The sequence below is a fragment of the Scyliorhinus canicula genome, chromosome 18, assembly GCF_902713615.1.
Source record: "Scyliorhinus canicula chromosome 18, sScyCan1.1, whole genome shotgun sequence".
NCBI classification, from domain to species: Eukaryota; Metazoa; Chordata; class Chondrichthyes; order Carcharhiniformes; family Scyliorhinidae; genus Scyliorhinus; species Scyliorhinus canicula.
The window spans coordinates 68,619,095-68,642,967 of NC_052163.1; the positions used below are offsets into that span (position 1 = coordinate 68,619,095).

Genomic DNA, 23,873 nt, shown 5'->3' on the forward strand with positions numbered 1-23,873 from the left:
TGTCCTTCCGAATAGTTTGATACCCTCGGATATTTAACTCCCAGTCGTGACCATCCTTTAACCATGTTTCAGTAATGGCCACTAAATCATAGTCATTTACGATGATTTGTGCCACCAACTCATTTACTTTATTCCGAATACTACGAGCATTCAGGTAAAGTACACTTATGTTGGTTTTTTTACCTCTGTTTTGAATCTTAACATCTCCAGTTTTATTCCTTTTGTTATTACTGGGCCTATTCACTGTGCTCCCCTCAGTCACTGTACCTTGTACTGTCGCCCTTATGGATTTCTGACTATGTCTTCTCTGCCTTGCACTTTTCCCCTTACTTCCTTTTGTTTCTGTCCCTGTTTTACTACCTTCCAACTTCCAGCATTGGTTCCCATCCCCCTGCCACATTAGTTTAAACCCTCCCCAACAGCTCTAGAAAACACCCCCCCTAGGACATCGGTTCCAGTCCTGCCCAAGTGCAGACTGTCTGGTTTGTACTGGTCCCACCTCCCCCAGAAGCTGTCCCAATGCCCCAGGAATTTGAATCCCTCCCTCTTGCACCATCTCTCGAGCCACGCATTCATCCTATCTATCCTGACATTCCTACTCTGACTAGCTCGTGGCACTGGTAGCAATCCTGAGATTACTACCTTTGAGGTCCTACTTTTTAGTTTAACTCCTAACTCCCTGAATTCTGCTTGTAGGACCTCATCCCGTTTTTTACCTATATCGTTGGTGCCTATGTGCACCACGACAGCTGGCTGTTCACCCTCCCCCCCCAGAATGTCCTGCAGCCGCTATCATGTTATCAAATACTAACACTGATACTTTCACCAGATACTATTCTACAGGTATCTCTCAACAACTTTCCCAACAACATCCAATGAGACAAATCCCTTTTTTAATACTACGTTGAAATCATCAAATGAGCTGAAAACATTCTTTAGATTGCAGAGAGAGATTGATACACATATGCTTGCATTCAGTGCTGCACTCCAACTCACAGCCAAAACTAAAAAAACACTGAGCTACAAAATAACTTCCAGCTCAAACCGGCTCAAACCAGCTCAAGCCGAAAATGAAAGACAGAGCAGAGCTCAGATCCACCCACACACTGACATCACTGCAGCTATTTGATAAACACCCATTTCTTAAAGGTGCACATACACATGACACTCCCTACTGAAACTGGAATACCACACCTGAAAAGCAAACACAAATATCCTCACCCCTCACTGTCTTAAGTTCACTAAGCCAACGCAAGCACGAAAGATAGACTTTTATCCCGGACAAACCCCCAATCTGTTATGGGCCAGAGGTTAGAGAACACAAAAGTATATCGTGGAGTTCACCTGACCTACAACTTTTGACAGATTTTGGTTATGAGGAGCACAAGGGCCCACTTTCCAGCTGTGATGCAACAGAGATCTTTAGTACTTTTAAACAAAACAATGTTTATTCTATGAATCCAGTTAACATTTTAGCAACACACAGTAAACATCTTATCAACTACCAACACTGATAACCCCCACAAAGAACAGTACTCTATAGGTAATCCTTAGTAACTTTCCTAACAACATCCATCAGCTAAACACCTTTTTCCCAACAGAAACAGTAGGTTTGCATTCCTTACAGAAACAGGTATTACTTTGAAATTATCAAGTGATCTGGAGACATTATTTAGCATGCAGAGAGAGAGACCAAAATACATCTTCTTGGTTTGAATGCAGCTTCCCAACTGAAAACCGAAAGTAAAACTCAGAGCCAAAAGCAGCTTCCCGCTCAAAACGAAAGTAAAAAGCAGAGCCAGAGCCCAGCTCCACCCACACAATGACATCACTGCAGCCACTTGAGAAGACAAATATTTCTTAAAGTGACATTCCCATGGCACTGTTGAACTCTGCCCGTTTCCTGGCCAGGTCAGCCTCATGTCCTAGCATATCCTTATTCTATGTCCTTCCCAGCAACAATCCTTGGACTGCCTGGCCCAGCACAGGAGTCTTTCCCGGTTCTGGTACCGGTGCAGTTTGGTTATTACTGCCCTCGGTTGTTCCCCAGCTGTGGGTTTTGGGCGCAGCGACCGGTGTGCCCTGCCTATTTCTGATGGGTTGGGGGAAGTTTCTTTTCCCACCAGGTTGCCCAGCATCGCGGCCACATATACTCTGGGGTCCTGGCCTTCGATCCTCTCCAGTAGGCCCACAATCCGCAGGTTTTGGCCTTCTTGAGCAGTTCTACTGATCCTCTACTTTACCTTTCAGACTGCCCTGCGTCGCGACCACCTCGGCACCTCTTTCTCCAGCACCACAATCTGATCACTCCAGTCAGTTGGGGCCTTTTCCATGTCCTTGATGGTTGCCTCTTGAGCTTCCAGTCTCTTCTCCGCTCTGCTCAGGGCGAGCTGCATTTGGACCAGCGTCTCAGCCACTTGAAAAGTGACTATTTTTCGGGTCCACAGGAGGAGAGCCACTTAACATACAATTTACTGTACAGAAGGAGGCCATTCGGCCCATCGAGTCTGCACCGGCCCTTGGAAAGAGCATCCTACTGAAGCCCACGCCTCCACCCTATCCCCGTACCCCAGTAATCTGACCTAACCTTTTAGACACTGAGGGGCAATTTAAAATGGCCAATCCACCAAACCTGCCCTGTACCATGGTAGGAAACCGGAGCACCCACACAGACACGGGAGAAAGTGCAAACTCCACACCTACAACCAGCCGAGGCTGGAACCGAACCCGGGTCCCCGGAGCCACAAGGCAGCAGCTCCAACCACTGGACCACGTAATCCATAAAAATTATTCCACGAGACACTAAAGAGCTGAGAGCAACACCTGATTCCCACGGGTTCTTAGTTGATTGTCTCAGGGCATATACTTTCCATGCACCCACAGCCCAAGATTCCAGGTCTGAACTCTTCCCCAACCACAACACCTTGCTGTCCCCTGTGCTTTCCGCTCCCCTGCTCTTTTCAGCCTCCACACTCTCCCATTCACTCCCTACACACTTTCCAGCACTCCTTCCAAATACAACCCCCTCCCTCCAGTCTCTTGCTGCCCATGGCCTCGCCAGCCTTGCTTCTTGCCCTCGGCCTAGAGCTATGCCTTACCAAACTCAGACCCCGGCCTCACCTTTCTCTGGCCCTTCTTCGCTCTGGCCACAGCTAGAGTGAGGTAATCGCTTTACTCTGATTACGGCCCCGTCTTGTCTCGCTCTGATCCCAGCTTCGTCTTGATCTGATCCTCGCCTTGTCTCGCTCTAACCCTGGCCTTGTCTCGCTCTAACCCTGGCATTGTCTCACTACGATCCCAGCCTCGCCTTGCTCCGCTTCCAGCCTAGCCTAGCCTCACTCTGTGCAACTATTCAGCACATCGTCATCACCGGAAGTCTCCCTCCAAAGTTGACCTGCCAACATACTTCCCATCCTCCCTTCCTTCAAGATTCTCCCCATACTCATCAACTGCTCCCCCTCACCCACCTCAATTGGCGCACTGCCTTCCTTGTGGACAACCGATCAAAACTCGCATGTAGCTCCTTCCTCCTCTCCAAAAGAGCTGGATCCACGTCCTCTGCATACCTCCTATCTACTTCCAACATCTCGACTATCAACCTTTGCCGCTCCACCCTCTGCTCCTTATCCACCTTCGCCTTGAACAAGATAACCTCCCCCCTCACCACCGTCTTCAGAACTTCTCATACCACCGCCTGCGAAACCTCCCCCATGCAATTAAACTCCACGTATTCCTCAATTACCTTCCCAAACTTTTCACAAAACCCAAGGTCCCCCAGCAACCCCACATCCAATCTCTACCCCGGCCTCTGCACTGCCCCCTTCTCCAAAACCATGGGCGCGATTCTCCCATGTCACACTGGTTGGGAGAATAGCGTGCCGCGCCGTTTTTTCCCGCGACGCCGGTCCGACGCACTCCCGCTATTCTCCCAACCGGCCAAATTTTTGTCATCGTGTTTCGCGCGCAAAACACAGAGAATCGCCCGATGCAGCCAAAATGGCGATTCTCCGGCATCCCCGCTATTCACCGGCCCAGATGGGTCGAAGTCCCGACGTCGTGACGCAAGGTCATGACATCGTCGTTCACACCTGCTTTTTAAAGTCGCCAGCCAGTCGAGCTGGCTGACGCGGAGTGAGGAGGTGAGTGAACTGTCCCGGAGTCTCCGCAAACTGGGGAATGCATCAATGTGAACGCAGCGGCCAGTGAGGGGGGGGGGGGAGAGGGAGAAGTGGGAGGGGGGGGGGGAGAGAGGGAGAAGTGGGGAGGGGAGAGGGAGAAGTGGGGGGGGGGGAGAGGGATAAGTCGGGGGGAGAGGGAGAAGTGGGGGAGGGGGGAGAGGGAGAAGTGGGGGGGAGGGAGAAATGGGTGGGGGGGAGGGAGAACTGGGAGGGGGAGAGGGAGAAGTGGGAGGGGGAGAGGAAGTAGTGGGAGAGGGGGCGGAGAGTGAGAAGTGGGGGAGATGGAGAAGTGAGTGGGGTGGAGGGAGAAGTGGGGGGGAGAGAGGGAGAAGTGGGAGAGGGGGTGTGGTGAATGTAACTCTGCAATTCACACTGTGATATATATATGAGACCGTACGATTGTAAGCGCAGTTGCGTTGCCCGACCACTAGGGGGAGTAGCTCTGGGAATGCTTAGGAGTTTGTACAGGGCTCCACCCTTGGCTCCGCCGATGGCTCCTCCCCTGGACTGCTGTATAAATATCGATGCCCAGAGCCAACCGACCAGTTCATCGAGAGTTCAACGTGTAACAGGCTGGCTCTGTAGTAAGTAGATTAAAACCACTGTTCATATCTCAAAGCACGTGTCTAGTGAATTGATGGTCCCATCAGGGGGAGAGGGAGAAGTGGGGGGGGGGGGGGGGGAGAGGTAGGGAGGGGAGAGGGAGGGAGAAGTCAGAGGGGGGGAGAGAGAGGGAGAAGTCAGGGGGGGGAGAGAGAGGGAGAAGTCGGAGGGGGGAGAGAGAGGGAGAAGTCGGGGGGGGGAGAGAGAGGGAGAAGTGGGAGAGGGAGGGGAGAGGGAGTGAATGGAGTGGGTCGTCCACCCCCGGATGCAACATGTCAGCCGCCCTGCCATGGCAGGACGGTGATGAGGACACGGCCGCTGGTTGCCCTGTGGCTGATGGCCACAGCCCACTGACGCACCAGTGAGGAGAATGTGTTGTTAACTGCCCGTTGGACGCAGAAAGTGACCAGGGGGTTAGGCTGGCCGCAGTGGTTTGGGCTGCTGCACTGCGTCCACAGCCACATCCCACAGTGGATGCAGGGGCAGCTGCAGCAGCAGAGGGAATGGCCGTGGAGTGGCCCGTCGTCGAGCAGCATGGGGGGGGGGGGGGGGGGGGAGGAGACATTGATGGTGGAGCCAGGGCGCTATAGGCGACGAGCGAGGCCTAGGGTGTACCGTGGCCGGCTCTCTTTCGAGACAATGCAAGAGGAGACTCCGGTTGAGCAGAGAGACGGTCGCACATATCTGCCACCTCGTGTCGCACCTCGCCCCACGTGGAACGGGAGGAGGAAACGCGATACCGGTTGTCATCAAGGTGACGGTAGCACTTAACTTTTATGCAAGCGGCTCCTTCCGGTCTCCGAGCGGGGACCTATCCGGGATATCGCAGTCATCGGTGCACAGGTGCATCCGGGATGTGACCGACGCCCTGTATCCCATCGCCGACCGCTACATCACCTTTCCCGAGGATAGAGCAAATCAAGACGCACGAGCCCGTGCATTTGCCAACGTGGCCAGTATACCGATGGTCCAGGGGGTCATTGATTGTGTTCACTTCCCCATGCGCTCGCCTGCAGGCAGCAGGGAAGTGTTCACAAACAGGAGGGGGACATACTCCATGAATATCCAGGTGGTATGCGACCCCCACATGAAGATCATGCACGTGTGCGCAAGGTTCCCTGGAAGTGTGCATGATGCGTACATTCTTGCCAAGTCATTCATCCCGGCTATGTTTGAGGGACGGCCCCCCCTGCTGAGGGGCTGGTTGCTGGGCGACAGGGGTTATCCACGGAGGTCTTGGCTGATGACGCCCATACGGAGGCCTCAGACCAACGCGGAGACCCTTTACAACGAGGCCCATGCAGCAACCAGGGGTGTGGTGGAGCGCTGCCTTGGCCTCCTGAAGATGAGATTCAGGTGCCTGGACCGCTCCGGAGGGGCCCTGCAGTACCAGCCCGACAGGGTCGCTCGCATTGTAGTGGTCTGCTGTGCGCTGCACAACATCGCGATGCAGAGGGGAGATGCCCTGGTGGAGGAGTCGGAGGGAGAAGCCACTGGCAGTGGTGCCAACACGGAGACGGAGGAGGAGGAGGTGGAGGAGGTTGGTGGTGCGTCGGGCGCAGCACACAGACACGACCCAGGTGCTGGTGATGCCCAGGAGGCCGCATGGCAGACCCGGCGAGGACAGTGGGCACGCGACGCGTTGGTGGCAGCAAGATTCACGCGTCGCGCGCGACGGCACCGCTGAACACCATCACCTGCATCGCCAGTCGTGCAAACGGTCAGCACACAACTGCCACCAAAACCCCCCCACCCCTGGCCCTGTACCCCCGCTCTGCGTACACTGCTCCACTTCGACATCATCCTTACCACTGTGGCAAAACGGTATGGCACGACATTGATGGCTGTGTCAGCGGGTGTGATCAGTGCCATGTTGAATGATGACAGCCCGCTCTGCGATGAGCTGTGAGCTCAGAATCGTTAGACAAAGTCTGACTCATGGCAATTGCTGAACCATCCATCTCGGTGGTCGCTGAGTTCGTCAGGGACACTCCATCGTGTGCCCGCGTGGGGTAGCTGTGGGAGGGGTGGGGGGGGAAGGGACTGCACACCCGGCACCGAAGTTTCATCGCTCGTGAACCCCAGCGACACTCGGTCACCATCACGATCCCCGTGGCAACGGAAAAATTACACAGTCTTACAAGTTAGGTGCAACAGTGAGTTTAATGGTGAATATTATGTACAGATGCCCTAGCCCGTACAACTAAACTGTGCCCTTCACCCGACCCACTTACTCTGAGTCCCTCTTCATTGCCTTACGGACTCTACCACTATGTCTAAGTGAATCCCCAGATGATACAGCAGGAGTGGAGGCGGACTGATGAGAATCACCCCCTGCGATATGTCTCCCCGTCGGCACTCGTTTCCTGGGGCGACCCGGCTTTGATGGGCCAGGGTGCTCCACGGGCGTTTCGGATGACGTGGTGCCACCCCGACGCACCAGGGATGGGACGCGGGGGAGGCCGAGCGTTGAGGGACGTCCCGTGATGGAGTTAATGGGACGGGCCCCGGAACCCCCTCCTCCCTCGGGGAGCCCGGTGGCCCCCGTGCCTCACTGTGGGACGGAGGTGTGAGCGGGGAGGTGCCCCGTCGCCCCACCGACACCTGCCGCTGCCAGTCCTGGAGGCCTGCAACGGTATCGACCAGGGTCCGAACGTTCGCAGTGTCCAAGGAGTGAGACATTCCCGCCAGGGACTGTGAGACCTCAACCTGTGAGTGCGCGACGCCATCCAGCACGTGTGTCAGGCGGTCGATGCTCTCTGACTGGTGGGACTGTGCCATGGCCTGCTGGAACTGTGCCATGGCCTGCTGGGACTGGGTCATGGCGTGCTGGGACTGGGCCATGGCATGCAGGGACTGGGCCATGGCCTGGTGAGACTCGGTCAGGGCCCGTAGCGCGCCAGCAATGTCGGTTTGGCTCTGGCGCATTGCTGCCTGTGAGAGGGCAGCCCAGTCCAGGGCCGAGGATGACGCATGCAAATTAAGCCCAAAGCCTTGCAGAACCTGACCCATGGCCGAAACCGTTTCACCCATTGCCTCGACCGCGGACGCCACCCGTGCGGTGTCGGCCTGGTTGGCTGCCATGAGTGGCACCACTCCCTGCTCCTGGATGCGGTTTGACTCCTCTAACTGCGTCTGCAGCTGCTGGAAGACGGCCCTCATCCCGTCATTGTGTCCCTGGGTTTTGAAATGCATCGGCTGTCCAGGTGGGTCGAGTAAATCCAGGAACCCGGGAAACGTCTGGGAGCCAGCTGAATGCTGGGCCTGGGCTGCCCTCCGATCGTCCAGACCCTCGGCTGCTCTGACCTCCACCTGCTCTACCGGCTCAGCTGTGTAGTGCACACCAGACCGTGGCGCAGGAGCCTCATCACTTAATTGGCCAACTGAGGTGAGAGTCTCTGGGATGGTGGATGGTGTGAGAGATAGCAGTGCCGCAAGCTCTAGGTTGTCGTTCGTCATAAAACCAGCAGTGGCCTCGTCCCAGTCATATTCGAGCGCAGGCTGCACGCGGCCAAAGTCTGGTTCTCCCTCAGGTGACTCTGTTGAGTGTGTCGCCGTCCTGTGTGCGTCCTGCTCGAGGGTCCGGGGTTGGGAGGATGGCACTCCTGGCTGACCTCCTGCCACCCTCTGGCGTGCGGCCTTGGGTGCGATGGTCGTGGAAGATGGGCGCCTGTGTGTGGCAGCAGACGGCCCTGGACGTTCGTCACCACGCCCTAGGGAACAGAATAATACGGGGTTAGTTAGACACGCTCGGCCGGGCGTAGGATGGGCAGAGTTTCAGGGGACCGAGGATGGGGGGTCCAGTGGGTAGAGTTTGAGGGGACCGAGGATGGGGGGTCCAGTGGGTAGAGTGTGAAGGGACCGAGGATGGGGGGTCCAGTGGGTAGAGTGTGAGGGGACCAAGGATGGAGGGTCCAGTGGGTATGGTGTGTGGGGACCGAGGATGGCTGGGTGGGAGGGTTTGTCATGCAGGGTTGTCTCACTTGGTTCTGCACCTCCAACCTCGCATTGCGCGACCTCCCAGGTGGCAGATCCCCCAGCAAGGTCCAGTGCCCTCTCTTCAAAGACTGTCAGGGGGTGCATAATGGGTGAACCCCCTCCGGTCCTGTTCCGCTCCCGGTTCTTGTGAGCAGTCTTGTCCTGTTCAGGGGAGGGCATGGATAGAGCATCACAATTCGGCAGGGAACATCAGGGCGTTCAGATATTGGCACAGGTTGGGGGGGAATGTTGCAGCTACACCATGGCATCTCTCCAGGGGGTCGCAGCGCTCATGTGGGTCTGTGACAACTTTGTTAACCACCCTCCACTCACTCTGGCCCCCCCCCTCCCCCTCCCCCTCGTGCCCGGGGGGGAGGTGGGTGATGAGGGACATGGGGGGGGGGGGGGGGGGAGGGGGGGGGGGATTGTTGTGACCCGGGGGCACCCTCTTGGCACTTACCCTGGCAGCCCTGGTGAGGTCGTGGAGCTTCTTTAGGCACTGCTCCCCAGACCGAGGGGTCGGCCCCACAGCACTCACTGCTGTGCCCACCTAACGCCAGGCCCATTGCACAACGCTGGCAGGGTGGCGATGCCCTCTTCTAGGGCAGATGATGCCCCTCCGTTGCTCCACCTCATCGAGGAGGGTCTCGAGGTCAGTCTCCCCGAACCTCGGGGCGGCCCTCCGTGGCTCCGTCATTTTCACCCCCTCACTTGTATTGGTCGCTCGCGCCCTGTTACGACGCAGAGCGGCGTCACTCAAGCGTCATTCGGGGGTTGCGGGCTTTTGCCGTCATTCCCCAAGTGTTTCCCGTGGCCCCACTCCTAGCCCATTTCCGGGCCTAGAATCGATCGGGAAACTCGGCCGAGTTCACGCCTGCCTTCCCGATTCCGTGCGGGAGCGGAGATTCGCGCCCCATGTCCACCGAATGCAGCGCGTGATCGGAAATTGCTACTGCCGAATACTCCAATCCCTTAACCCCTGCTAACAGCGCCTTCTCTACCACAAATAAAATCTATCCTCGAATAGGCCTTATGGATTGAGAAGGAAAATCCATTTCTCTGCTCCCCCGGGTGCAGAGAAACCTCCAAGGGTCCACTCCTCCCATTGCCTCCAAAAGTCCAGTCAAGCCCCCCGCACCCCCCCCCCCCCCCACCCCCCGTGCCCCGACATGGCAAGTGAGCGTGGCCATGCCGCGACCTGCCCAACCTTGGCCCCTGCACCATGTTCCAGTGCCTACCCACTATCAGCTCAAGCAAATCCAAGGGATGGCCCCACATACCTTCCTCGCAAGCCCTACATCATCCCAGTTAGGGCCATACACATAGAACATAGAACAGTACAGCACAGAACAGGCCCTTCGGCCCTCGATGTTGTGCCGAGCAATGATCACCCTACTTAAACCCACGTAACCTGTATACCCGTAACCCAACAATCCCCCCATTAACCTTACACTACGGGCAATTTAGCATGGCCAATCCACCTAACCCGCACATCTTTGGACTGTGGGAGGAAACCGGAGCACCCGGAGGAAACCCACGCACACACAGGGAGGACGTGCAGACTCCACACAGACAGTGACCCAGCCGGGAATCGAACCTGGGACCCTGGAGCTGTGAAGCATTGATGCTAACCACCATGCTACCGTGAGGCCCCACACATAGAACATACAGTGCAGAAGGAGGCCATTCAGGCCATCGAGTCTGCACCGACCCATTTAAGCCCTCATTTCTACCCTATCCCCATAACCCAATAACCCCTCCTAAACGTTTTGGATACTAAGGGCAATTTAGCATGGCCAAACCACCTAACCTGCACGTCTTTGGACTGTGGGAGGAAACCGGGGCATCCGGAGGAAACCCACGCAGACACGGGTAGAACGTGCAAACTCCGCACAGACAGTGACCCAGCGGGGAATTGAACCTGGGAGCCTGGCGCTGTGGGAGGAAACCGGAGCATCCGGAGGAAACCCACGCAGACACGGGTAGAACGTGCAAACTCCACACAGACAGTGACACAGCGGGGAATCGAACCTGGGAGCCTGGCACTGTGAAGCCACAATGCTATCCATTGTGCTACCATGCTGCCCCAAACACGCTTGCCAACACCACCAACCTCCTCACCAATGCCCTTGTCACTATCACATACCTATCTCCCTGGTCTGCCACCACTTTCTCCATCTGGAACCTCCCTCAATTATTACCGAAAACCGCTAATTCTGCGCCCTGCCATCAAACCCCGAATGAAACACTTGGCTCACCCAGCCTTTCCTTAGCCTCACGTGATCCTTCACCCTCAAATGAGTCTCCTGCAGCATCGCTACATCGGCCTTCAAACTTTTCAGGTGTGCGTGCACCCTCAACGTCTTCACTGGTCCTCTCAACCCTCTCACGTTCCTGCAACATAACTCCGGGCCCTGCCCTCTGGACCTGACCCTCCTCCATCCATTGTTACCATCGAACCCCTTCCCCCTCCCAGAATCACTCCCTCCACTTCCTTTCGAAAACACCTCTCCCAGTATAGAACCCCTCCCCCCCCTTTTCACACATCCTCGGCCCATCAAAACCTGCTCACCAGGCTCCAATGTCCGCAGCCCGTACCCCCACCACACCTCCGTTCGCTAGCTAACTGAAGCTTGCTAGTGCGGGTGTCCCTGCCAAGGACCCCTCCCCTCCCCAGTTCCAAAAACGAGAACATACTCCCTCTCAATCCAACATGTCCCGTGCAAACAAACAAACCTCAGAAAAAACGTCGCTACAAAAAACGACAAAGCTTAACCCATATAACAGCATGAAGTAAAAATATAAACCAGAACTCTATATATATATATATATATATATTTATACTCTTCCAACTCCCGTCCCTACAGTCCATGACCAATCTTCAGTCCCATTCCTCACTTCTGCCCCAAGCCTTCGGCCTTCACAAACTCCACCGCCGCCTTCATCGTCTCAAATTAAAAGTCTCTGGAGTTGCAGGTCACCCTCAACTTCGCTGGATACACCACGCCAAAAGCACCCCACTGTTACACAGTGCCGTCTTTACTCAGCCGAAAGTCGCTTGCCACCTTGCCAGTTCCATCGTTAAGTCCTGGTAAATGCGTACATCAGCACCAGCCCACCGCACCTCCCGCTTCTGCTTCACCAAATTTAGGACCTTCTCCTTCATGTGATGCCTGTGGAAGCAAACAATCACTGCTCCTGGCGGATCATTCACCTTTGGTTTAGGCCTCAACGACCGATGTGCCTGGTTCAGTTCTTACCGAGAGCAATCATCTCCCTGCCCCATCAGTTGCGCCAACAGAAAAGTACTCCTTCAGCCTCGGGCTCTCCACCCTCTCGGGCAGGCTCACAATCCAGATTTTGCCGCCTTGATCGAAATTCCAAGTCCTCCAACTTTGCTCGCAGCCCCTTGTTGGCCTCGACCACCCTCTACAGCTCCTCCCCCATCGAGGTCAGCTGGTCGCTGTGCTGCGACATGTCCTCCCCCACTCCCTTCATTTTCTCACCCTGCTCCCGCACCTCGGCTGATGTCTTTGACACAGCCACCTTCACCGGGGCAATTGCCTCCTCCACCAACACCTTCAATGCCACCTACATCTCCTTCCTCAACACCTCCATATGCTTCGCAAACTGCTTCTCCAACTCCATCACCTCGGTCATCTTTTCTGCCGTAAGCAGTGCGGCCCCATCCAGTGACTCAGCCTCTGCCATCTTTCCAGCTCCCGGCTGGCCCTTTCATTCGACGGTGAACCCTCACTCCCTTCTTCACGGCGGCTTTCTTGTGATGTTTCAACATTATCACCTTCCTTATGCCTTCCTACACTCTGTCATAAAAAATTGTCCCTGGGATCTGGTATTAAACTCCAAAAGAACAAGCCTCGAGCAGGAGCCACCCAACGTGCGACTTCCCCCCTACATGCTGCCACCGGAAGTCAAAATAAGGTATAGTTAAAATGAATGATGGAGAGAGCATTGAAGGAGAAAGACACCAGATTGAACAGAATTAAAATATTTTAAATGTTTGATTTTTAATTAAATCCTATTAATTACGCACTTGTGCAGCGGGGAGTTAAAATCTCAGTGACAAACGGTTTCTGACTTTACAGTGGGGTTTTTTTCACCTCCCTATCATCATCAGACTCTGCCTCAGCTCATCGGCAGCTGAAAGCCACATTCAGTCCTTTCCTACCTCTAGACTTGACTATTTCAAAGACTATTTAACAAGGCTTCCCATCTTCCCCTATGTGAGCCTGAGGTTATCCAAAACTCTACTGCCAATGTTGGCGGAACTGATGGGGGAGGGAGATGATCCCTCTCGGTAAGAACTGAACCGGGCACATCGGTCATTGAGTTGAAACTTGCACCAAGTTTCATGAAATGAATGAAAATCGCTTATTGTGGTCGAAGCAGGCATGATAGTGACGTTTAAGGGGCGTCTTGACAAATACATGAATAGGATGGGAATAGAGGGATACGGACCCCGGAAGTGGAGAAGTTTCTAGATTAGATGGACAGCATGGTCGGCGCAGGCTTGGAGGGCAGAAGGGCCTGTTCCTATGCTGTACTTTTCTTTGTTCTTTGTTGACATTAGTTCCTGGTTAAGAAATGCCTTGATTTTAGAATCCTCACTTTTTTCAAATTCTTCCATGACTTGAGCTCCCTCCCAATCTCAATAATCTCTTCCAACTCTATAACCTTCCAAAACACCTGCACTGCTCCAATTCTCGTCCCTTGCACAACATCGATTTTAATCATTCCACCACAGGCAGAACTGCTTTCAGCTACCTAGGCCCTAGACATCTCGGATTTCCCCCCTCTCTTTCTTTCTCGAAGACACTTCTTAAAATCTACCTCTTTGACCAATCAACTACCTTAGTGTCTCATTCTATTGTTTGGTGCCAAATTTTGTTTGCTATCTCTGTGACGAGCCATTGGACGCTCAAAGGTACTGCATACAGAGTAAATAAAAGTTATTGTTCAGCATCACAGTGCAGATGTAGGAAGAATGGGAAAATGATCAGCCCAGAGAGTCAAGGCTTATCCACAACATGCTGACACTCAGAGTTAATGTACAACACAGCAATTGAGATTGTTCAGGGAGTTACTGCACATGTGCAAACTAGAAGCACACAGGCTTAATTTCTGCTCAATGCAATTAGCTGATCTTTGTTGTGGTGGCAGTTGTCTTAGGTCAATCAGCCAGGTATCGCACTCCTACTATTACATAGCAACTGTAACTGGAAAGTACATGCGTTAAGGCAGTATCTTAAGACACAATCCAAGTTTGGCTGTGATGCCCTCCATGGTTAAATAGCCTGCTGATACTCACTATCTAAGCTTCTAGATGAAAAATAGCGACTTGGACTGCACTAGTGATTATGGACAAAGACCAGGCTGTGAACAAGCTGGCGCTCTTTTTCCTAGAAAAGGGAAGATAAGGAGTCCTTAAACTTATGAAGGGATGTAATAGGATAGATGTGAAGAAGACGATTCCACTTCCAGGTCAGACCAGAACCAGGGGCCACAAATAAAAGGTCGTCACTACAAAATCCAATTCAGGAGAAAGTATTTTTTTAACCCAGAGAGTAGGTAGTAGAGGTGAATAGCACAGATTTGAGGGAAAGTTAGATAAAATCATGAAGAAGAATGGAAAGAAGGATACGTTGATCGGGTTAGGAAGCTCATGCAGAGTATAAATACTATGATAAACCTATTGGGCTGAATGACCTGTTTCTGTGTTGCACATTCTTTGTAATTCTAAGTAAATAGTCTCTCCTGCAGTGAATGATAGAAGCAAGTATAGAGTTGTTGCCACTCTCTCCAATTACATATCGGAGATAGAGAACCTAGTGGAGTGGTGTAACGACAACAATCTCTCCCTCAATGCCATCAAAACTAAAGAGCTGGTCATCGACTTCAGGAAGCAAAGTACTGTACACACCCCTGTCAGCATCAACGGGGACGAGGTGGAGATGGTTAGCAGTTTCAAATTCCTTGGGGTGCACATCACCAAAAATCTGTCCTGGTCCACTCACGTCAACGCTATCACCAAGAAAGCACAACAGCGCCTATATTTCCTCAGGAAACTAAGGAAATTTGGCATGTCCACATTAACCCTTACCAACTTTTACAGATGCACTATAGAAAGCATCCTATCGGGCTGCATCACAGCCTGGTATGGCAACTGCTTGGCCCAGGACCGCAAGGAACTTCAGAGAGTCGTGAATACCTCCCAGTCCATCACACAAACCTGCCTCCCATCCATGGACTCCATGGACTTATGCGGGCAGCATAATCAAGGATCCCTCCCACCCGGCTTACTCACTTTTCCAACTTCTTCCATCGGGCAGGAGATACAGAAGTTTGAGAACACGCACGAACAGACTCAGAAACAGCTTCTTCCCCACTGTCACCAGACTCCTAAATTACCCTCTTATTTATTGACTGACCTCATTAACACTACACCCTGTATGCTTCATCCGATGCCATTGCTTATGTCGTTACATTGTATATCTTGTGTTGCCCTGTTATGTATTTTCTTGTATTTTCTTGAATTGTGTTTAATTCCCTTTTCTTCCATGTACTGAATGATCTGTTGAGCTGCTTGCAGAAAAATACTTTTCACTGTACCTCGGTACACGTGACAATAAACAAATCCAATCAAATCCAATCCAGAAGGCAGAAAATATCAGTACTTACTGGAAGCAGCCAGCTTTCATCCAGAAAACTACTGTTCTGAAAAGTAACCCAGACAGAAACATCATTATATGATTATTACATATACTGTAGCAAAATGCATTAGGCCCCCAAATAAAACAAGTTGGTCAGTCGCAATTTGGTTCTTGGTTGACACCATTTAGCAATAAGCCTGCAGTTTTGCTCAAGAAGAACCCCACATGCCTTAATTTGGAAACAAGAGTGAGCGATTTTGAGACTGACGTACAATATTGGAGTAGAAAACACTTACTTGATCCAGGACACAAATCAGATACCAGAAATGTTGGAGAATGAAAGGTTTAGTGAGAGAGAAGAACTGAGGGAGATCAACATTAGTACAGAAATGGTGCTGGGCAAATTGATGGGATTGAAGGCGGATAAATCCCCAGGGCCTGAGAATCTGCATCCCAGAATGCTGAAGGAGGTGGCTCTCGAAATAGTGGATGCATTGGTGGTCACCTTCCGGGATTCTATAGACTCTGGAACTGTCCCTGCAGATTGGAGGGTAGTACAAGTCACTCAAATATACAAAAAGGGAGGTAGAGAGAAGGCAGGGAATTATAGATCAATAAGCTTAACATCAGTAGTGGGGAAACTGCTTGAATCCATTATCAAGGACTTTATATCGGAACATTTAAAAAGCAGTGGTAGGATCAGTCAGAGTCAGCATGGATTTATGAAGGGAAAATCATGCTTGACAAATCTGTTGGAATTCTTTGAAGATGTAACCAGTGCAGTTGACAAGAGGCAGCTAGTCAATGTGGTATATTTGGACTTTCAGAAGGCAATCGACAAAGTCCCGCATAAGTGATTATTGTGCAAAATTAAAGCGCATAGGCTTGGGGGAAATGTATTGAGCTGGATAGAAAACTGGTTGGCAAAGAGGAAACAAAGAGTAGGGATTAATGGGTCCTTTTCAAATTGGCAGGCAGTAACTAGTGGGGTACCATAGGGATCGGTGCTGAGACCCCAGCCATTCACAATATATATTAATGATTTGGATCAGGGAACAAAATGTAATATATCAAAATTTGCAGATGATACCAAGTTAGGTGGGAGGGTGAATTGTGACGACGATGCAGGGATCTAGGTTGGGTGAGTGGGTAAATTAATAGAAGATGCAGTATAATTTGGATAAGTGTAAGGTTATTCATATTTGGAAGCAAAAACAGGAAGGCAGATTACTACCTGAATGGTTATAAATTAGGAGAGGGGAGTGTGCAGCAGGACCTGGGTGTCCTTATGCAACAGTCGTTGAAGGTAATGAAATGAAAATCGCTTATTGGCACAAGTAGGCTTCAAATGAAGTTACTGTGAAAAACCCCTAGTTGCCACATTCCGGCGCCTGTTCAGGGAGGCTGGTACGGGAATTGATCCATTGCTGCTGGCCTGCCTTGGTTTGCTTTAAAAGCCAGCTATTTAGCCCTTTGTTAAACCATGCCCAGGTAAGCATGCAGGTGCATCAGGCAATAAAGAAGGTTAATGGAATGTTGGCCTTCATTGCAAGAGTTTTGAGTATAGAAGCAGGGATGTGTTGCTGCAATTATACAGGGCCTTGGTGAGACCACACTTGGAGTATTGTGCGTAGTTTTGGTCTTCTCTGAGGAAGGATGTTCTTGCTCTCGAGGGAGTGCAGCGAAGGTTTACCAGACTGATTCCAGCGATGGTGGGACTGTCATATGAGGAGAGATTGACTAGGTTGGGATTGTTCTCGCTGGAGTTCAGAAGAATGAGGGGGATCTCAGAGAGACTTATAAAATTTTAACGGGACTAGGCAGGGTAGATGCAGGGAAGATGTTACCAATGGTGGGTGTGTCCAGAATCAGGGGTCACAGTCTGAGGATTCAGGGTAAATCATTTCGGACAGATAGAAGTAGACATTTCTTCACACAAAGAGTGGTGAGCCTGTGGAATTCATTACCACAGGAAGTAGTTGATGCTAAAACATTGAATATATTCAAGAGGCGGCTAGATATAACACTTGGAGAGAATGGGTCAAAGGCTACGGGGAGAAAGCAGGATTAGGCTATTGAGTTGGATGATCAGCCATGATCGTGATGAATGGCGGAGCAGGCTCAAAGGGCCAAAAGGCCTCCTCCTGCTCCTATCATCTATGTATCTATGTATGTAAGAGCGCTTGATTATGATAGTTGGGGCTGAATTTTCACCATCGAAGTGACAAGCTTGAGTCAGGAAATCTGACTTGGAAGACCCCTGCACAAATGAATTGTGCTCTGGATGGGTGGGGGGCAGAGTGTGATCACATTTGCCTGAAACTCTGGAGGTGAGTGAGTACTGAAGGATGCTGAGTTAGAAGTTCACCTTGGTTCTTTGGGACTTTCTGGCTTCTCGGCCCATTTGTAAAAAAAGGCTGTTTGGCACTCAAGCCCTCATTTCTAACCTCCCCCCCCCTCTCAAACCCCATACATAAGAACATAAGAACTAGGAGCAGGAGTAGGCCATCTGGCCCCTCCGCCATTCAATGAGATCATGGCTGATCTTTTGTGGACTCAGCTCCACTTTCCGGCCCGAACACCATAACCCTTAATCCCTTTATTCTTCAAAAAACTACCTATCTCTATCTTAAAAACATTTAATGAAGGAGCCTCAACTGCTTCACTGGGTAAGAAATTCCATAGATTCACAACCCTTTGGGTGAAGAAATTCCTCCTGAACTCAGTCCTAAATATACTTCCCCCTTATTTTGAGGCTATGCCCCCTGGTTCTGCTTTCACCCGCCAGTGGAAACAACCTGCCCGCATCTATCCTATCTATTCCCTTCATAATTTTATGTTTCTATAAGATCGCGCCGCATCCTTCTAAATTCCAACGAGTACAGTCCCAGTCTACTCAACCTCTCCTCATAATCCAACCCCTTCAGCTCTGGGATTAACCGAGTTAATCTCCTCGGCACACTCTCCAGCGCCAGTACGTCCTTTCTCAGGTAAGGAGACAAAAACTGAACACAATACTCCAGGTGTGGCCTCAGGAACACCTTATACAATTGCAGCATAACCTCCCTAGCCTTAAACTCCATCCCTCTAGCAATGAAGGAAAAAACTCCATTTGCCTTCTTAATCACCTGTTGCACCTGCAAATCAATTTTTTGCGACTCATGCACCAGCACACCCAGGTCTCTCTGCACTGTAGCATGTTTTAATATTTTAGCATTTAAATAATAATTTTGCTGCTTTTCCTACCAAAATGGATAACCTCACATGTGTCAACATTGTATTCCATCTGCCAGATCCTAGACCATTCATTTAACCTATCCAAATCCTTCTGCAGACTTCCGGTATCCTCTGCACTTTTTGCTTTACCACTCATCTTAGTGTTGTCTGCAAACTTGGACACATTGCACTTGGTCCCCACCTCCAAATCATCGATGTAAATTGTGAACAATTGTGGGCCCAACACTGATCCCTGAAGGACACCACTAGCTACTGATTGCCAACCAGAGAAACACCCATTAATCCCCACTCTTTGCTTTCTATTAATTAACCAAGCCTCTATCCATGCTACTACTTTACCCTTAATGCCATGCATCTTTATCTGATGCATCAACCTTTTGTGTGGCACCTTGTCAAAAGTTTTCTGGAAATCCAGATATACCACATCCATTGTCTCCCCGTTATCTACTGCACTGGTAATGCCCTCACAAAATGCCACTAAATTAGTTAGGCACGACCTGACATTTATGAACCCATGCTGCGTCTGCCCAATGGGACAATTTCCATCCAGAAACCTCGCTATTTCTTCCTTGATGATAGATTCCAGCATCTTCCCTACTACCGAAGTTAAGCTAACTGGCCTTCAGCTAACTACTACCAACATGCCCCCATGCTACCTCCACAGCCACTCACCCAGTATCCACTTTGAAGATCTTAGGAGCCATGTGGAGATGAAATAAAATGACTTCTATGAGCTCTCACTCATCCACACTTGATACTGAAAAAACTCTCATTCATGAAACCCATTCCAAAATTTTAAGTTTCTTTAAGTGATTGATCAGTTGTACAAACAAACAAATTTTTATTCATTAACCACAGCAAAGACAGCTCACCCTTTAAAGCCTCTTAAAACTGTCAATCCAATTGTGAACTCAGCTCCCTGCTGTGATGAGTGGTTTTAGAGCATTTGAAACTCTGCCAAGCATTCGTAATGGGTTTACATCTGATGAAAATCCCTGGGAAAAGTTAACAATGCAGTCTATTGAAACTGCAGGACCAGATATCTAATGTTGTTGAGGAACAGTGGAGAACATTCCAAGCGGCTTTTCACAGTGCTCAGCAAAGGTTTATACCAACAAAAAGGTAGAAAGAGAGAAAATCAACTGTGGATATCGAAGGAAATAAGGGAGAGTATCAAATTGAAGGAAAAAGCATACAAAGTAGCAAAGATTAGTGGGAGACTCGAGGATTAGGAAATCTTTAGAGGGCAACAGAAAGCTACGAAAAAAGCTATAAAGAAGAGTAAGATAGATTATGAGAGTAAACTTGCTCAAAATATAAAAGCAGATAGTAAAAGTTTCTACAAATATATAAAACCAAAAAAATTGGCTAAGTTAAATATTTGCCCTTTCGAGGATGAGAAGGGAGTTTTAATAATGGGAGATGAGGAAATTGCTGAGGAACTGAACAGGTTTTTTCGGTCGGTCTTCACAGTGGAAGACACAAATAACATGCCAGTGACTGATGGAAATGGGGCTATGACAGGTGAGGACCTTGAGACGATTGTTATCACTAAGGAGGTAGTGATGGGCAAGCTAATGGGGCTAAAGGTAGACAAGTCTCCTGGTCCTGATGGAATTCATCTCAGGGTACTAAAAGCGATGGCTCGGGAAATTGCTGATGCACTCGTGATAATATACCAAAATTTACTACACTCTGGGGTGATCCCGGCTGATTGGAAATTAGCAAATGTGGCACCACTGTTTAAAAAAGGTCTGCAGAAAGTGGGTAATTATAGGCCAGTTAGCTTAACTTCCAGAAGTAGGGAAAATGCTGGAATCAATCTTCAAGGAAGAAATAGCGAGGCATATGGATGGAAATTGTCCCATTCATGACTCCCAAACTGCAGGTATACAACTGCAAAAATGGGGTCTGTTTGAACTCTGCACCAGTTGCAAATGGCCCGAGTTCAGGTTTCCCTTCAGTATGATTCATGCCCCTCCCCTTTTCACTGCCTACAAAAATGGGAAATGCCAGAAATGGGGTTGGGACTTATGCCTCAGGGTCCTGGCTGTGGTTAAAGGCCTTCGGAGTCGGCCTGACTCAGTGAAATTCTGGCCCATGGTGCCTGAATTGGAAAGTATTCCAATCTCAAGCACTGATGATCATCTTCAACCTGATTATCACAAAGCTCAAAGCAAATAAGATTCTCTCTGAGCTTTTGGGACTGTCTTTGTTGGTAATGAAGTTTTGCAGTCGAATTTCAACAGTTTGTTCTGGGTATTCTTCCAAAAGACATTTGATAGAGTGCCGTGCATCAGGGTTGTGAGAAAAGTTAGATCTCATGGAATAAAAGAGACAGTAGCAACATGGAAATGAAATTGGCTGACAGGAAACAGAAAATAGAACAGTGAACAGTTGGTTTTCAGATTGGTGAGACGTTTATAGCGGAGATCCCCAGGGATTGATGTTCAGACCCTTGCTCTTCCTGATATATATTAAAGACCTAGATGTTGATATACAAATGTCAAAATTCCCAGATGATTCTTAAAATATAATCTATATTATATAAATGGTATTTATATATACATATAAAATATAATTTCTCGGAATCTCGGTATATATACAGATAAATCATTAAACGTGGCAGGGTATGTTGAGAGAACAGTTAATAAAGCATATAGTATCTGAGGCTTTATTAGTAGGGGTATTGAGGACTAGAGTAAGGAGGTCATGTTGAGTTTGTTGAACTAGTTAGTACTTATCTGGAGTACCACGTCCAGTTCTGGGTACCATACTTAAGGAAGGACGTGAAGGTGTTGGAGATAGTACAGAGGAGACTCACAAGAATGATTCCAGTGATAAAGAACTGTAGTTATGAGGTTAAAACTGTTTACCTTGGAGAAAAGAAGGCTGGGAGGAAACTTGATAGAGGTATTCAAGACCCTTAGGGGTATAGACAGGGTAAATAATGAGAAACTGTTGTCACTCAAGACAGCATCAAGAACTGGAAGGAACAGATTCTAAATAATTGACATAAAGAGTAAAAGTTATGCAAAGAAAATACATTTTACCCGGAGGATGGTTAGAGTCTGGAACAAACTTCTTGAGAGGATGGTGGAGGCAGGTTCAATCGATGTATTCAAAAGGGAATTGAATTGCTATCCAAAAAGAAAGAATGTGCACAGTTATACGGCAGGAGAGTGGGACTTGGTTGAATGCTCCTTCAGAGAGCCAGTGCAGATTCGATGGGCCAAATGGCCTCCTTCTGCACTGGAAAGATTGTGATTCTATGATATGAAGGTGGAAGCATTGTAAGTCTCAAGGAAGATAGTGCAGAACTTCAAAAGGTCACAACAGGTTCGTGGAATGGATGGACAAGTAGCAGATCAAATTTAACACAGAGATGTCTGAAGAAATTGATTTTGGTAGGAAGAACACAGAGAGGCGTTAAAGTAAAGGGTACAATTCAAAAGGGGTGCAGGAGCTGTCTTGAGTGACAACAATTTCTCATTATTTACCCTGTTTGTATATGTGTATAATTCATTGAAAGGTTGAGAATGCGGTTTATAAAGCTGACGTCATCCAAGAAAGTTCTGTTAAACCTGTATAAAACACCTCAGCTGGAGTATTATGCCCAGTTTGGGAAAGGACACTATAGGAAGGATGTGAAGGCCTCAGAGAGGGTGAAGAAAAGAGTCACAAGATTAGTTGCAGAGATGAGGAACTTCAGGTACATAGAAAGATTGGAGAAGTTAGGGCTGTTTTTGTTATATATGTGGGTTATTGTAGTTGTTTGCAATGGCTCTTTGAGAACAGAGTCACGGGACTTCTGTGACGTCATCGGATACTTTGCAGGCTTTTATGGAGTCTGGTGCCAAACCTTATACAGTGAAGAACTATTCAATAAACCTGTTAATTCTTGCATCAAACACACGTGTTTCTGCAATCCTATTTCTTTGTCTGGTTAGTCTAAAGGAAAAACAGCTTTCTTTAGAGAAGGTTGAAAGGAGATTTGCTGGAGGTATTCAAAATCGTGAGGGGTCTGGTCAGAACAGCTAGGGAGAAACTGTTCCTTTGGTGCACAGATTGAGAACACCTGGCACTGATTTAAGGAAATTGACGTGACACCATACCACCCTCCCAAAGTCATTTTTAACAAGTCTGAAGGCCAACCATGCCAACTAGAGGTTTTGTTGTTGCTCCTTCAGATCACACTCAGATTGTAAATCAGCTTGAAAATTCTTCCAGTATGAAACAGCAACAAGCACAAGATCCTGAGGACCTTGTATTTGGCTCAGTACAAGCTCAGGCCCCGAGTTGTAAGATCACAGAAGACGACCAGTTGGCCCATTGTGCCTGCACTGGTTCTCCAAACGAGCATCATGACTTAGTACCATTCCCCTGCCTTTTCCCCTGTACCCTGTTCAATCATTCAGACAATCATCCTTCGCCCTCTTGAATCCCTCGATTAAGCCAGCTCCATTACACTTCCATGGAGAGTAATCCTGGAGTAGCTTTGAATTAATTACTGCATTGATAGTGGAAACAACATAAAATAATATTATCAGGTAGATCAACACTAACCTGCAAATCAAGGGTCAAATTCATCTGTGACAAGACCAGCAGCAGTGACAGGAATGGTTCTGAGTTAAAAGCAACAGACAGAAGGGTGAAAATTGAGCTGAACCGGATTTGACCTAATACTGATAAGTCTCTAAACCAGGGACAGGAGGCATTTAGAACATAGAACAGTACAGCACAGAACAGGCCCTTCGGCCCTCTATGTTGTGCCGAGCAATGATCACCCTACTCAACCCCACGTATCCACCCTATACCCGTAACCCAACAACCCCCCCCCTTAACCTTACTTTTAAGGACACTACAGGCAATTTAGCATGGCCAATCCACCTAACCCGCACATCTTTGGACTGTGGGAAGAAACCGGAGCACCCGGAGGAAACCCACGCACATACGGGGAGGACGTGCAGACTCCGCACAGGCAGTGACCCAGCCGGGAACCGAACCTGGGACCTGGAGCTGTGAAGCATTTATGCTAACCACCATGCTACCGTGCTGCCCCAAATTTGCCATTAGGTAAACTCCCCACTTGCCTGACCTACTAGTGGGAAGTGTACAACGGAAATCCTTACCTTCCTATGTAAAAAGTATTATTCTCAGGCTGGGAAATCATTACAAACAGGGATGTTCACTAATTGCTCCACTG

At 49.6% G+C, this 23,873-nt stretch overlaps 1 protein-coding gene across 6 annotated transcripts in view; it reads right to left on the reverse strand.

Annotated features, from left to right (window-relative positions):
* The window catches only part of si:ch211-250n8.1, a 201,965-nt gene that overhangs the window by 111,002 nt on the left and 67,090 nt on the right, over positions 1 to 23,873 (reverse strand). For all 6 annotated transcript variants that reach the window (XM_038776618.1, XM_038776619.1, XM_038776617.1 and 3 more), the window contains 2 exons: positions 23,234 to 23,292; positions 15,459 to 15,494 (listed from right to left, as the gene is read on the reverse strand). In XM_038776618.1, coding sequence (XP_038632546.1) covers positions 15,459 to 15,494; positions 23,234 to 23,292 — 95 coding nt within the window. The remainder of the gene's footprint in view (positions 1 to 15,458; positions 15,495 to 23,233; positions 23,293 to 23,873) is intronic.